General features: G+C 44.6%; 1 protein-coding gene across 2 annotated transcripts in view; it reads right to left on the reverse strand.

Annotated features, from left to right (window-relative positions):
• Positions 1-1554: 1554 nt before the first annotated feature.
• The window catches only part of gtpbp3 (GTP binding protein 3, mitochondrial), a 37315-nt gene continuing 23999 nt past the window's right edge, over positions 1555-14870 (reverse strand). For both annotated transcript variants that reach the window (XM_041208931.1, XM_041208932.1), the window contains one exon: positions 1555-5322. In XM_041208931.1, the coding sequence (XP_041064865.1) occupies positions 3838-5322 (1485 nt within the window). In that variant the 3' untranslated portion in view covers positions 1555-3837. The remainder of the gene's footprint in view (positions 5323-14870) is intronic.

The following is a 14870-nucleotide window of genomic DNA, read 5'->3' on the forward strand; positions in this document are numbered from 1 at the left end:
CTGAAGGAGATAGCTGAAGAGATAGTGGAGGCATTAGTGGTGATCTTTCAGGAATCACTGGAGTCAGGGAGGGTCCCAGAGGACTGGAAAATCGCTAATGTAACCCCCTGGTTTAAGAAGGGAGTGAGGCAAAAGATGGGAAATTACAGGCCGATTAGCTTGACCTCGGTCGTTGGTAAGATTTTAGAGTCCATTATTAAGGATGAGATTTCAGAATACTTGGAAATGCATGGTAAAATCGGGCAAAGTCAGCATGGTTTCATCGGGGGGAGGTCATGCCTGACAAATCTGTTGGAGTTCTGAGATAACGAGTAGGTTAGACAAAGGAGAGCCAATGGATGTTATCTACTTGGACTTCCAGAAGGCCTTTGACAAGGTGCAGCACAGGAGGCTGCTCAGTAAGATAAGAGCCCATGGTGTTAGAGGCAAGGTACTAGCATGGATAGAAGATTGGCTGTCTGGCAGGAGGCAGAGTGTGGGGATAAGGGGATCCTTCTCAGGATGGCGGCCAGTGACTAGTGGAGTTCCGCAGGGGTCAGTGTTGGGACCACAACTTTTCACTTTATACATTAATGATCTAGATTAAGGAACTGAGGGCATCCTGGCTAAGTTTGCTGATGATATAAAGATAGGTGGAGGGACAGGTAGTATTGAGGAGGCAGGGAGGCTGCAGAAGGATTTGGACAGGTTAGGAGAATGGGCAAAGAAGTGGCATATGGAATACAATGTGGGGAAGTGTGAGGTCATGCACTTTGGTAGGAAGAATAGAGGCATAGAATATTTTCTAAATGGGGAGAGAATTCAGAAATCTGGAGTGCTAAGGGACTTGGGAGTCCTAGTCCAGGATTCTCTTAAGGTTAACTTGCAGGTTGAGACAGTAGTTAGGAAGGCAAATGCAATGTTGGCATTTATTTAAAGAGGACTAGAATATAAAAGTAGGGATGTGCTGCTGAGGCTTTATAAGGCTCTGGTCAGACCACATTTAGAATATTGTGAGCAATTTTGGGCCCCGTATCTCAGGATGTTCTAGCCCTGGAGAGGGTCCAGAGGAGGTTCACGAGAATGATCCCAGGAGTGAAAGGCTTAACATATGAGGAACGTTTGAGGACTCTGGGTCTATACTTGATGGAGTTTAGAAGGATGAGGGGGGATCTGATTGAAACTTACAGAATACTGAAAGGCCTGGATAGAGTGGACGTGGGGAAGATGTTTCCATTAGTAGGAGAGACTAGGACCTGAGGGCACAGCCTCAGAGTAAAGGGGAGACCTTTTAGAACAGAGATGAGGAGAAACTTCTTTAGCCAGAGAGTGGTGAATCTATGGAATTTATTGCCACAGAAGGCTGTGGAGGCCAGGTCATTGATTGTATTTAAGACCGAGATAGATAGGTTCTTGATTGGTAAGGGGATCAAGGGTTATGGGGAGAAGACAGGAGAAGGGTTGAGAAACTTATCAGCCATGATTGAATGGCGGAGCAGACTCGATGGGCTGAATGGCCTAATTTCTGCTCCTATGTCTTATGGTCTATGAACCACCTTAAAAAAGCTGCAAATATAAAATTATAACAAGTGTTTTATTTGGATTTCTACTAGGTTACCAGGATGTACAATATTAGTTCTGTTCTTTCAAAGTCAGAGCAGCATATTATTTCCTAGTCCAACTTGTCTCCAATTTCTCCCTTCGGTTCAGTACATTTCATCTTTATGATGACCTTCCCAGTGGATTTGCGTTGAAACACGTGTAGAAAAGCTTCATTTACCTAGAAAATCACAAAGCCAATAAAGTACCACTAAGTACAAATATCTCATTTTGCTCATTATGACAGTTACCATACAATAATGAACCAGCTTCTACCTGAGTCATCTACATATTTCTTCCTTGATGAATTACCAGGTCATAATTTTTTTTTGCAACTTTGCGTTTTTGAATGCTCACATATTCATCTCAGGCATTCATGCTGCCCACATGAGCAAGCTATGCTTCCAATGCGCATAGCTTTTCTAACATGTTTTAGGACCCTTTTCTTTATTTCTGCATTCATCGATAGAGGTCCATCAAGGTCAATACTGATCTTCTAACTGCATTCATCATGATTGCTACCTATATGCAATAGTATCTTTGTACTCTGGCCAGGGAGATTGTGACCCAACATGCGATTGGGCATCAGTAGTGTAATGGAGAGTGCTGAACTGGTAAAACTAAATAACAATCTTAGCGCAAAAATAAATCAAGTGAAAACTCTGATCAGCAAAGTTCAATACAAACTCAATGCAATTATACATATTCCTGGCTGCACTGTAGAAAGTGACATGTTCATTTTATAACAATCCCAGGTTAAACAAAACTTGAGCGACATCCTTTTTAAATCCACCAGGAAACAACTTTGTGACAAATATTATTCTCAATACTTTATCATGCACTGCACGATGCGTATAATGTTCATGTTGTTATAGAACCACATAACCTCTTGCTATATAAGGAATAGGTCTGCTAATTTTTTTTTTAATTACTAGAATCTACTTGTCCTACTGTTATAAAGCCATTTTTTTGTCAGTCTTGCTGAAGATAATATAAGGGAGCTGGTGAACACCCTTATATTTTCTGGACATGTCACTAACTAAAAATCACAGGGTTGTGTTCTTTTGAAGAAATTGCTAGCATTATGGCTCAAATTAATTCCCTCATCCAGGCATCTGGGCTTCCCAGTGAAACTTCCTCTGTGCTTTTGCCACAAGATTAACTGATCTTTTCAACATGGTCAGAAGTTGCAGATAGAAATTTTTGTGGTTGACAATATGTTTGGCTGTGTCCTCATCCTCCCTGAATATACTGCAAAATGGGTCAGCAATCAATTCTTGTTTGAAACACCAGCTAGTTATTTATTTTTTCTTTCTTAGGACAGCATTGGCAACTTGGTTTCATTCTGTTTTGAGATTATTTCTTTTTTGCTTGTAATACTCTGTACATCTCCTATATTTCTTTTTTCTCTGCTCAACCATTTTGTCTCCCAGAGGCATTTACTGTGATACAGTCCCACAGAAGACACTCGTCCTCTGATTCTTGGTCAAATTATTCATGTGTGCCCCTCAAAAGCAAATGCAGCATACTATCTGATCAAGCCCATTATATCCTCATCCAGCTTTCACGGGAAGATTCCAATGCAGGTACATTAAATAACAATCAATAGCAAAAATCCTGTACAATTGTTTTTTTCTCCTTCCACTTAAAGGCAGGCGGACAACTGCAGTACTGCCAACAATATTCTCTTTGATATCATTTAACTCAGCACAGAACGGATCAAATCTGAGATCTTCCTGCTGTCTGTCAGAAACAGTCATGATTACTCGTATTTTCTGAGAGACAGAGAAAGCCAATTTACCACTTTGCTTATCTTAGATTAAACTCTACTTGCATTATTAAGTTCTCTGCATTTAATCACATTTAATGGTATGACAATCAGCAGCTTTTTATGTAATCTTGCTACACATTGCTTTGCATAGCAAATAAATAGTTTTAGAAAAAGATTGAGAATAGATGCCCGCTGATCATGCTGTTCGTGGGCTCCAATAAAAATATCTGCGATCTGGTAAAGTCACTTGAGGTATTGAATAAATTAATAGTTCTTGGAGTGATAGATTCCATACTGGTTTTAGTTCAATGTCACTTGGCTTGATGAGCTGATACCATAACATTTTACGTGAATCGTCATGTGCTGCCAGGACTGTGTGCCTGCTCTAATCCAGCCTCATCTCAGTCTGTCCCAAAAAGTTGAAATGCTCCCCATTTTAAGTCTCCATGACATTGGAAGAGTTTTTAAAACTCTTTCTTTAGGAAGCTTTATTTCCCAATGCAGAAATCCCTGAATATAACTTCCAGGATTTCTTCGGCTCCAACTTTCCCAGTGATCTTTCCCAGTTGTCTCAATGCCATTCTCAGCTGCTCTGTGGCGAGGACAAGATCCAGCTCTCGTTGCTGGTGATACTGCGTTAGGGCATTGCTGCAGTTCTGGAGGTGCAGCCGGTGACGTGCCTGTGTTAAGCTAGGACTGCCAGCCAACGGATTCCCGCACATTTTTTCAACTCGTTCACCAAGGAGACGTAAGAAATCGTCGAAACCCCAGCCAGTTTTGCATGACAACAGGCGCACCGAAGGCAGCCCGCAATCTCTCAGAGCCGGATGCAGCTTATTCAGCTCCTCCAGCGGAACGAGATCTATCTTATTACAAACCACAATCCAGTCCCCTGCGGCCGGGCTGCTTTCAACTCGACGCTCGTCAGATGCGTGCCTCGTCACTTCACTCAGATAATCTTGGAGGAAGTGGACCATCCCGGTCAGGTGTGGCGGCAGTTCCGCAGCATCCACCACCAGCACCACCATGTCCGCCTGCTGAAGCCTTTCCCGAGCACGCCTCACGCCCTCTTGCTCCACCATGTCGGAGGTCTCCCGGAGCCCGGCTGTGTCGCTCAGAAGAACGGGGTAGCCTCCAATGTTCAGGGCCGTCTCCACAACGTCCCGTGTCGTCCCTGCTATTGGCGAGACTATGGCGGCGGGCTTCTGACAGATTGAATTCATGAGGCTGCTTTTGCCAGCATTGGGTGCGCCCACAATTGCCACGTGGACTCCGTCCCTCAGCCTTTCGCCTCGGCGACTGTCACGTAGGTGGCCTTCTATTTCACGCTGCAATGCGTGCACATCACTGTCAACTTCATCCAGCACTCCCTCTTCAATGTTGTCATCCTCACTGAAGTCAATGTAAGCTTCCGCATGGGCCACGCAGCGGGTTAGCCTCTCACTCCAGCCGCTGTACAGGTGTCCCAGGTCACCAGCCATTTGCCGCAGGGCTTGCCTTCTCTGGGCTTCTGTCTCAGCATGAATGAGGTCCCCCAGCCCCTCCACCTCTGTCAGGTCCAGCTTCCCATTCTGAAAAGCACGTTTGGTGAACTCCCCAGCTTGGGCTGGGCGTAGCCCAGGTAAGCATCCCAGGGCTTGGAGAACTCCGCTGACCACCGCTAACCCCCCGTGGACATGGAACTCGCAGCAGTCCTCCCCGGTGAAACTGTGGGGGCCTGGGAACCACAGCACCAGGCCCAAGTCCAGGCGCTCCCCAGACCTGGGGTCCAGCAGTGACCGGAGGACAGCAGCCCGGGCCGGGGGAAGAGCTCTCCGGCCAGTCAGGCAGACCAGCGTATCGCTGCTGGCGGGTCCACTCACTCGGATGACGGCAACCCCACACCTGCCTTGACCCGAGCTCATGGCAAAAATGGTGCTTCTCTCTCGGGAGTCTGAACACTGCCTCCTCACAAAGCTGGCCCGAAAATTACACTGTTTGAAGAAAAGTAAAAGTTTATTACTTCATTGAGGCAATAAAACGTAACAGATACGCTATACATAAGAGAAGAGAGAACGGCAAGAAATGAATGGGACTTCCCAGAACGGTCATTTACCAGTACAACATCAAACATCATCCAACATTCAGTCAAAAACAATTTTTAGCTCCATTTGAATTGCCCCCTGCTTTCCCCACCCCTGCCCGTTCCTTTGGGGCCCACAATAACCTCCAACCTCTTTTCAAGAAAGCAGGAAATTAATTTGCTCCCAAGGTTTTGTATAATGTTAGTCATATCCTGAAGGCTCAACAACAGCAGCCCAGAATGACTGATGTTCTTACTGTCTGTGTGGTAAAGCTCCTTACCTTGAGGCACCTTCACCTTCCCCCCTGGCTCAGGGACTCCCTCTTCTGTTTAACCTTAGCAATATACTGTAGGTGCATACCATCACTAACGCTTGATGTGATCAGAAGACAAGATAGAAAATATATATATCTACATCATCCTGGTTACTTTATACATTTTTAGAATGGACAAATGGCTGAACTGATAAAATGGCCACAGCTGACCACATGATGGTAGTTCTGGAAGTTTCTGAGCAGTTTAGAAATGGACAAAGGCCTAACTCATCAAACTACTGGAATCTAAAACTCCTTGGATTGTATAAACATTCCAGCCAAGCCAACACAAAGGGCTGGTAGACAAGGTGTCTGCATCAGCCAGCGCTGCACAAAGGCAGAGCTATTGGGACTCCTCATCTCCAATGTTGTACTAATGGTTCTGCAGTTACCTGCTCAAAAACAATTGTTTTAATGGGGGGGGGGGGGGGGGAGAGATTGTTCGTTAGCTGAACAGTTTGACCCGAAACCACCCTATCACATGACTCAGACTTGAGCTATTTGAATTGCTTTGATTTTACAGCTTTTGGGTTCTATCTTCAGTCACTGTTTAACTTCTGAAGGAGGATTCCAGGATAGCAGTCTGCCTCTGTCTGCCAGTTACCATGTAATCAGCACTGTGGGTGTACCTACACCATATGGACAGCAGCGGTTCAAGAAGGCAGCTCACCACCACCTTCTCAGGGACAACTAGAAATGGGCAATAAATGCTGGCCTAGCCAGTGACACCCATATCCCATGAATGAGTTTTTTTTTTAAAGTAGCAACAGAAAGAGCTCTGCCCAGGTTTAAATTGCCTGGCCCTCATGTACACTGTGTTCTGCTGAAACATTTGAACTTCTATATCTCTGCCTACAAAACTAATTCATCTCTACGTGCCTTCATCCTTCGTGGAAGTCATAGCTTCTGGAAAAACAGATCACCCTGCTAACTTCTGAAGGAATACACCATTGGACTTTTTGATTCTGGACTCTGGTCTCATGTGAAACCATAATTCCTATATTTTGTCTGTGCTCTTTGCCTTGAAACCCTTTCTTTCCCTTATCCCTCTTTTATTGTATGAATGCAAAAAGGGATGGATGTTGAGAACCCCCTTCACGCGTTTTGATAATAAACTAACCCTCTGATTTTACCCTATCTCATGTTTGCTGTGGTGTTACTAATAGAGGATGGGATCGTTATAAAACTGAAGGGTTGAGGAAAATACCCCACCACTTATAAAGGGGCTGGGGGGTGGGGAATCAAAAGTCAAAAACACCTTTCTGTTTACGGACAGGTAGTGAGTGGAGAAATCAGGGCTGTTCTATATTATACCCACCCCTGACCATAACAGAAATTTGAAGCTCAAGTCCAGGATGAACCCCAATTTGAATTTGACCAGAATCCAAGTTAAGAGATGAGCCAAATCTGATTTTAAAGAGCCAGTTGGAAGCTAAGAGGGAAAATTCGGTGAATGGAACAGCCTTCAAAATACAAGTAATTTACCACAACAAGTTCCTTTTCTGCAGTGCTAACAAATTGGCAACATTTGATGCCCAGATGTTTGTTCAGCAAGGGAATGGTGAGTCTTTGGCAGCCCTTAGCACAGAACAATTGAAAGCTGTAGCTAGGGAGTTGGGTTAAAATTGCCCAGCAAAATCAAATGAAGTGAACTCATCCAGGTGTTGGTAGAACATTTGGATCTCACGTTACCAGTACAGCAGTTAGATGAAGAGCTCAATCATGACTCCGAATCCCGTAACCAATTTCGAGCTAAAAAGCTTAAATTACAGCTAGAATTTTAAGAGAAGGAAGCTCCGGAGAGAGAAAGAGAGAACAAGGGAACAAGAAAAGGAAAGAGAATTCCAGCTCCGAAAAATGGAAATGGAGCTGGCAGCTCAAAGGGAAAGAGTGAGCAGACAGCTAACCACTGCAAGGGGAAATCTTTTTCTACCTGCTAACAGCCCCTATCCTCCGAACACAGAACCACTCTCAGGCCCTCAAGTATGTGAGATTCCTTCCCAAATTTGAAGAGATTGATGCGGAGTCATTTTTTTTATCAGCTTTGAGAAAATAGCAGGACAGCTAAAATGGCCTTCTGAGATCAGAACATTTTTAATTCAAGGGCAGCTGCTAGGTAGAGCCCAAGAGGTCTACGCCCTGCTGCCTTCTGAATTGTCCCTAATTTATGAGCAGACTAAGGGTGCCATCCTAAGTGCCTACGAGTTAGTTCCAGAGGCCAGCAATTCCGGAATGCTCTTAAGAAGCCAACCCAAACCTACACTGAGATGGACAAGATCCCTAAAAATTCCATGCACCTATGAGGGGTTGCATGAGCTAGTACTGTTGGAAGAAATCAAAAATTGCCTACCCTCCAAGCTACACCGAGAGGAGCAGGGAATCCTCACAGCCAGGGGGTGCAGCAGTCACACCTATGATCTCACCCATAGCTCTGTAAACCCAGGCAGACCCTTTCCAAACCACACCCCTGAGCACTGGAAAGATGAGCAGGATGACCTAAATAGGAAAGACCCCCCCAACCCCCCACATAGAAAAGAAAACACAAAAGAGGGTGCAAGAAGCCCCCAGACAGCCCAAAAGGAGACCTCCCAGAGGCCGTTGTGTTCTCATTGCAACAAAATAGGCCATTCCAGACCCGAGTGCTGGAGATTCTAAGGCCAGTTGGCCTAATAGGGCTTCATATGATTAGTCCCCCGAAGAATGCCCCAATGGGTAGTGAAGCAGAGCAGGTAGAGCCTCTCGCTGCAGAAAATTACCCTTCGGAGGGCATGCCACTACCTGTGTCTGAGTCAGGCAAACTTCTAGAGTGTTTCCGGAGTTTTGTCCTTCAGGAAGTGTCCCCCTACCCATCCCTAAATGGGAGCAAGTCCGTGGTACTGCTCCGGGACACAGGGGTCACTCAGTCCTTAATGTTGGGGGGGAGACTTAAACCTACTGCCTGTGCTCCCTGAAGGCCAAAGCATTGGTCAGTGCAGTGGGAGGAGGATCGGTGTTTACATCCCTCCATACAGTATGACCTTGTTTCAGGCCCTGAAAGAAATGAAGCCAATGCCAACCAGCAGAAAACTGTAGAAGGGCAGAAAGCTGGAGAAGGTCCCGAGGCCCAAAAGGGTAAAATAGCACCCACTGACCTCGAGTGAGGGCTGCTCGAAGGTAGCAAGTCCAAAGCTAGGCCAGTTAAATTAAAAGAGGTCCAGAGAAGGCCCTAAAATCTGAAATAGACTCCCCAAGTATCCCAGAATTAAATAGGGACTAAAGAAGCCCAAAGCAGAGAGAGATAGTGAGGGAGATGCCCCATGTAGCCAAAGAGCATGAAGGAAAGCCAGAAAGGAATAGGGTAGGACTTACCTTAAGTATGGCCAGTAGAAACCTTCTTTCTGACCTTAAATAGGGACAAAGGGAGTTCCCAAACAAATGGGCAGATGGCGCGATGCCTTCCCCAGTCAAAAAGCCATGAAGGAGTGTCGCTGGAGTTGCACCTCCACTTGAGAGAAGGATTCCAAGGAACATGGAACGTTAGGACTGCGCCCACTGCCAAGCCAAAGGTCCCACCCAGCTAAGAAACCAATGATTGGTTTGGCCAGAGCTTTATGGTGAATTTAAATGTGGACCAAAATGTTCCCAAATTGGCTCAGAAAGAGTGAGGATGATGCCTCAATTATTTGAAAAGCCACTGGGAAGTACAGCAAGCACTGACCATCCACCAGAGGGCGGTAGTGTCCCAAAAGACACAATGCCTAGCACCCAGCACAGGGACCTCATTATCACCCACAATAATGCAGAATCATAAGGTGACCGGACAGAGTTAACTACCCTATTTAAAATGATCCACAAACCCCAAACAGGCTACAGCACTGTAGCCCTCTCCAGTATGGATATGGGAGGGCCCCTGCCAGAACGCCATCTTCCTATCATCCCGGCCCAGAAGTGCTGACCCAAGTTCAGTCGCCAACTGCCCACCTGTTGCCGTGCCAACCCAAAGCACCTAGTAACAGAAGCTGCCACTCTCCAATTGTGCTAGTATCTGAACCAGAATCCCCTAAAGAACACCAAGTCCCTTTAAAATACCCCACTCTCCTGACCCTCAGCCTACCCACTGTCTCTGGGTCTGAACAGCTGAACCTCCAGGTTACCAAAGTTAAGCAAGTTACCAAAGGAGCTAAGCTGGATAAGAGCAACTCAGCCCTATGATTCCCAGAGCCGGCACCCACAGAGTGAGATGTCCAGCATTCCCCTGCGGATCGCCAGAGCAACCTGGCCATCACTCACCCCGAGTGCTAACCACCCTGTAAAACATCCAGAGCCTTTCCATGAAATGCTTAATCCGGAGATTGGAACGCCTGACCCCTGACTGAGAGACATCAGAACTCTAGCACTGAATAGGCTTCCCCGTGCAGATGAATTTTGAATCCTCCCAAGTCACCTAAACCTTCCCAAATCCCAAGACCGGACAATGTCATTGCTGACGCCCTGTCCAAAAAGAATTGAAAATGCAGCAGGGAACTGCCATTTCCCCTGCTAACTGTATGTCTGATGTACCAGTGTGAATAAGAGTATCCATGCATACTTTTTCACTTCCTATTTGTCCTTAAGAGCAGCACACACATATATAAAAAGAAACAAAATTCATTTTTTTCCCTCCAACAGTGGAGGTGTGTCATGATCAAAAGACAGGAAGGAAAATATATCTATCTATATCATCCTGGCTATTTTATAAACTTGTTACTTGTTTTTAAAAATGGACAAATGGCTGGACTGATAAAATGGCTGCAGCTGACCACTTGATGGTAGTTCTAGAAGTTTCTGAACAGTTTTAAAATGGACAAAGGCTAACTCATCAAACTACTGGAATGTGATGCTCCTTGCATTGTATAAATATTCCAGCCAAGCCAATACAAAGGGCGAGTAGTTGAGGCGTCTGCACCAGCCAGCACTTGTCAAAGGCAGAGCTATCAGGACTCCTCATCTCCAACGTTGTGCTAATGTTTCTACAGTTACCTGCTCAAAACACAATGGGAAATAAACTGACCCTCTGATTTTACCCTTTCTTAAGTTTGCTGTGGGGTTATTAGTAGAGGATTGGATCACTCCAAAACTGACGGGTTGGAGAAAATACCCCACCATTTATAAAGGGGGAAATCAAAAATCAAAAACACCTTTCTGTTTATTGACGGGTGGTAGGTGTAGAAATCAGGGCTGCTCTAAATTCAACTCCCTCCTGTCCGTAACACACTGCATATTGGTGTGCCAAACCATGCATCTTGACAATATCTCAGCAGAAACAATCATTATGGAAAAAATGTCAGAGTGCCCATGGTCAGAGAAATTAAACTGTGCATGTTAGGTTTCACGAGATAAACATTCGAAACGTTTTACAGGATAGGGGGGAACAAACCAATGACCAAGTCAGCCGGGGCTGGTCTTGTACATTTCTATGCAACCACTCACATGGTGGCAACAGAAGAATTGATAAAAGCTGGGAGGCTGGATGTGTTCACACTATTTACATTAGCAGTGGTGCAAATGGAAACAAGTACTTTTAAAAGGAACTGTGGAAATTGGAACATTTGAAGCAAGGATACAGTGAAATGGGAGCTACAAGCATTGCCAAACTGGAACTGAATTAATCCTCCACCATCCACAGTAAAAAGAACAAGGTAACATAATAATTAAAGTATCCTCAAACAGATGAACTGCAAAAGAGTGGGTTGTGGCCGGGGTTGTCTCTTATCCCTTTCTGCATATCTCGGATTCACTGCTGCTTGCAGCCCCAAACTGCTCTCTAATGGTTCATTTCCCATTTGATGCAGGCCATCCTCTCTGAATTCTCCTTGTTTTATTTTCAGCTGTCTATGTTCCCCTTTCTTACCTAGGAAAGTACAATCTGACATCAGAAATGCAAAGCAGCCAAGATTTTAACAGTTGACATTGCCACATTCAGTGAATCGTTCCTTACGCCAATGTCTCAAATCTCCATCATCATCCCAGTCTTGTCCCAATGGCAGGCAAGTCCCATCAGAGGTGACTGCACAGCAGTATAAGTCAGAAGTGGTGGCCCTGGGAGTCCATTTAAGACAGAGAGGAGGAAGAATCTCCAACAAGAGAGAATCTAACCATCTCCCCTTGACATTGAAAGGCATTATCATCACCAAAGCCCCCATCATTTAACATCATGGGGGTTACCATTGATTAGGAGCTTAAGTGGACTAGCCGTATAAATACTGTGGCTACAAGAGCAGGTCAGAGGCTGGGAATTCTGCAGCAAGTAACTCACCTCCTGACTCCCCAAAACCTGTCCGCAATCTACAAGACACAAGTCAGGAGTGTGATGGAATACTCTCTACTTGCCTGGATCAGCACAGCCCAGCAACACTCAAGAAGCCCACAGCTTGATCAGCACCCCATCCATCACCTTAAACATTTACTCCCTTCACCACTGATGCACAGTGGCAGTGGTGTGCACCATGCAAGATGCATAGCAGCAACTCACGAGACTCTGTTGACAGCACCTTCTAGGCCTGAGATCTCTACCACCAAAAAGGAAACTGCATCAGACACATGGGAACACCACCACCTGCAAGTTCCTCTCCAAATCAAACACCATCCTGGCTTGAAACACTATCACCATTCCTTCATCGTCACAGGTCAAAATCCTAAAACTCCCTCCCTAACAGCACAGGGGCGTACCCACACCAGGTGGACTTCAGCAGTTCAAGAAGGTAGCTCACCACAACCTTCTCAAGGCTAATTAAGGATGGACAATAAATTCTGGTCTTGCCAGCTACGCTCACACCCCAAAAATGATTTTAAAAATATAACTAGTACACAGAATACTGAATCTTTATAAATATATGATAGTGATAAATAATCTTCATTGTTCTATACATCTACAGAGTAGTGAAGTTACATAACTTTTTTGTAGTTCTCAGTGAAAATACTAATATTGGCAATTGTCACCAATAATTATTTTTTAACCTCAAATCTTCGTAGCTTGTGCCACATGCTACATCATTAGTAAACACCTGAATAATAAAACCATCGCAGCAATTAACATAAATAGATACGCCTAATCAAAGGCATTTTGACAAAGGGTTTCTATGAATCTACTTTCCACCAGATGTTGCTTTGCATTCAGGTTCTCTTTAAATTAACTTAATGTTTGTTCATTTACTTGCTGGTTCTCCCTCATTCCCTTTTGGGATGCCCGTGGTTTTTACTCAGTATACCCCTAAAGACCAAACAGTGATCTGAGGTTGACGGGTTTTAAATCACAGGAACAAACCTGCTTTCCTCTTGCCGGTTTATTTATAAAAGGATTATTTTTAAATGATTTGATCCCAGAAAGAGTTGGTGCACATTTCTTTCTTCCTTTTTTTCTCCAGTCATGTCAGCTAGGGTACAGCCTCTCTAGTATCTCCATCAACTGACCACTTTTCCTGTGTGAGTCTACAGTGTTTTAAGGGTATTGCACCATGAGCAGCCTCAGAACTGAGCCCAGTCATGTCTCCATCTGACATCCACACACACGTCAAGCAGGGCTGATGTTTCCTTAATCTGGGACACAAGGCCAAATATAGGATTACCCATCATCACCTCACCTTATCAGCTAACTAAGCACGGATCAGGAACTGAACCAAAGCCTTCCTGATCGGTATAGTCCAACAACACACTACACACTGAGCCGGCGCAGGAATCCACCCTTAAGACTTGATATAAAATGTGAGACAAACCCAGAAAGTGTTGGAAATGCAAGTGGATCAGCATCAGTAAAGAGCAAAGATTAACTTTTGGCTATCACCCTTTGTCAGACTGAAAGGTAAAAATAGCCTGCTCCATAGAAGGGTTGAAAGAAATACAGGGTTGAATAATTTTAAAACAAAAACAGAATTACCTGGAAAAACTCAGCAGGTCTGGCAGCATCGGCGGAGAAGAAAAGAGTTGACGTTTCGAGTCCTCATGACCCTTCGACAGAACTTGCGTTCGAGTCCAAGAAAGAGTTGAATTATCTTATTTCAACTCTTTCTTGGACTCGAACGCAAGTTCTGTCGAAGGGTCATGAGGACTCGAAACGTCAACTCTTTTCTTCTCCGCCGATGCTGCCAGACCTGCTGAGTTTTTCCAGGTAATTCTGTTTTTGTTTTGGATTTCCAGCATCCGCAGTTTTTTTGTTTTTATATTTGAATAATTTTAAAACTGCTTAATAGAAAACCAACAGCTATTATAAAGGATCACCTCAGTGGGACAATGAAAGACATTAAAAGACCATGTATTGCTTTTCTCTCTTCTTCTGTTAGATACTTCCTGTGGTAATCTTACCTGACTTTCTTATGACATGGAATGTACCTGTCCTTGCCCAGTATCTAGCTAAACGATAGTGAGACTTGAGGATTGCTAAACGATAGTGAGACTTGAGAATTGCAAATAGAACTCTTTAAAAATAGAACTCTAAATGGACAGGTGGAGCATCTGCTGCAGTTGCAACTGAAAGATAAGGTAATGGGAGAGCGTGAAAACTCCAGTTCCTTCTCCCAGTTTCTCCATTTTGATGTTTCTGCCACACGTCTTCTAAAATCTCCTTTCTCCTCGGCCAAGGTTCCCCCTCAATGGCAATCGGCAGGAACCCGCATTACATTTTCCCCGATTATGCTGCTTCTGCAGCCAGCCCTCCCACCCTCACAGTGACACCAGGATCCTCTTATCCCTCACCTGCCATTGCATCAGCCTTCATATTCACCAGATGATTTGTGCTATTTCTTTCATGGGATGCGGGCATTGCTGGCAAGGTCAGCATTTATTGCCCATCCCCAATTGCCCTTGAACAGAGTAGCTTGCTTCGGAGGGCAGTTCAGAATCAACCACGCTGCTGTGGGTCTGGAGTCACATCTAGGCCAGACTGGGTATAGATGGCAAATTTCCTTCCTTGAACCAGATGGGTTTTTAAACTGATCAATGATAGTTTCATGGTCACCACTACTGAGATTAGCTTCATATTCTGATTTATTTTATTAAAAAATTTAGTTTAGTAAATAATTGAATTCAAATTCCACCAGTTGCCATGGTAGGATCGTAACTCATTTCCCCAGGGCATTAGCCTAGGCCTCTGGATTACTAGTCCAGTGACAGTACCACTATGACATCGTCTACC

This window comes from Carcharodon carcharias, chromosome 16 (genome assembly GCF_017639515.1).
Source record: "Carcharodon carcharias isolate sCarCar2 chromosome 16, sCarCar2.pri, whole genome shotgun sequence".
In the NCBI taxonomy this organism is placed as follows: Eukaryota; Metazoa; Chordata; class Chondrichthyes; order Lamniformes; family Lamnidae; genus Carcharodon; species Carcharodon carcharias.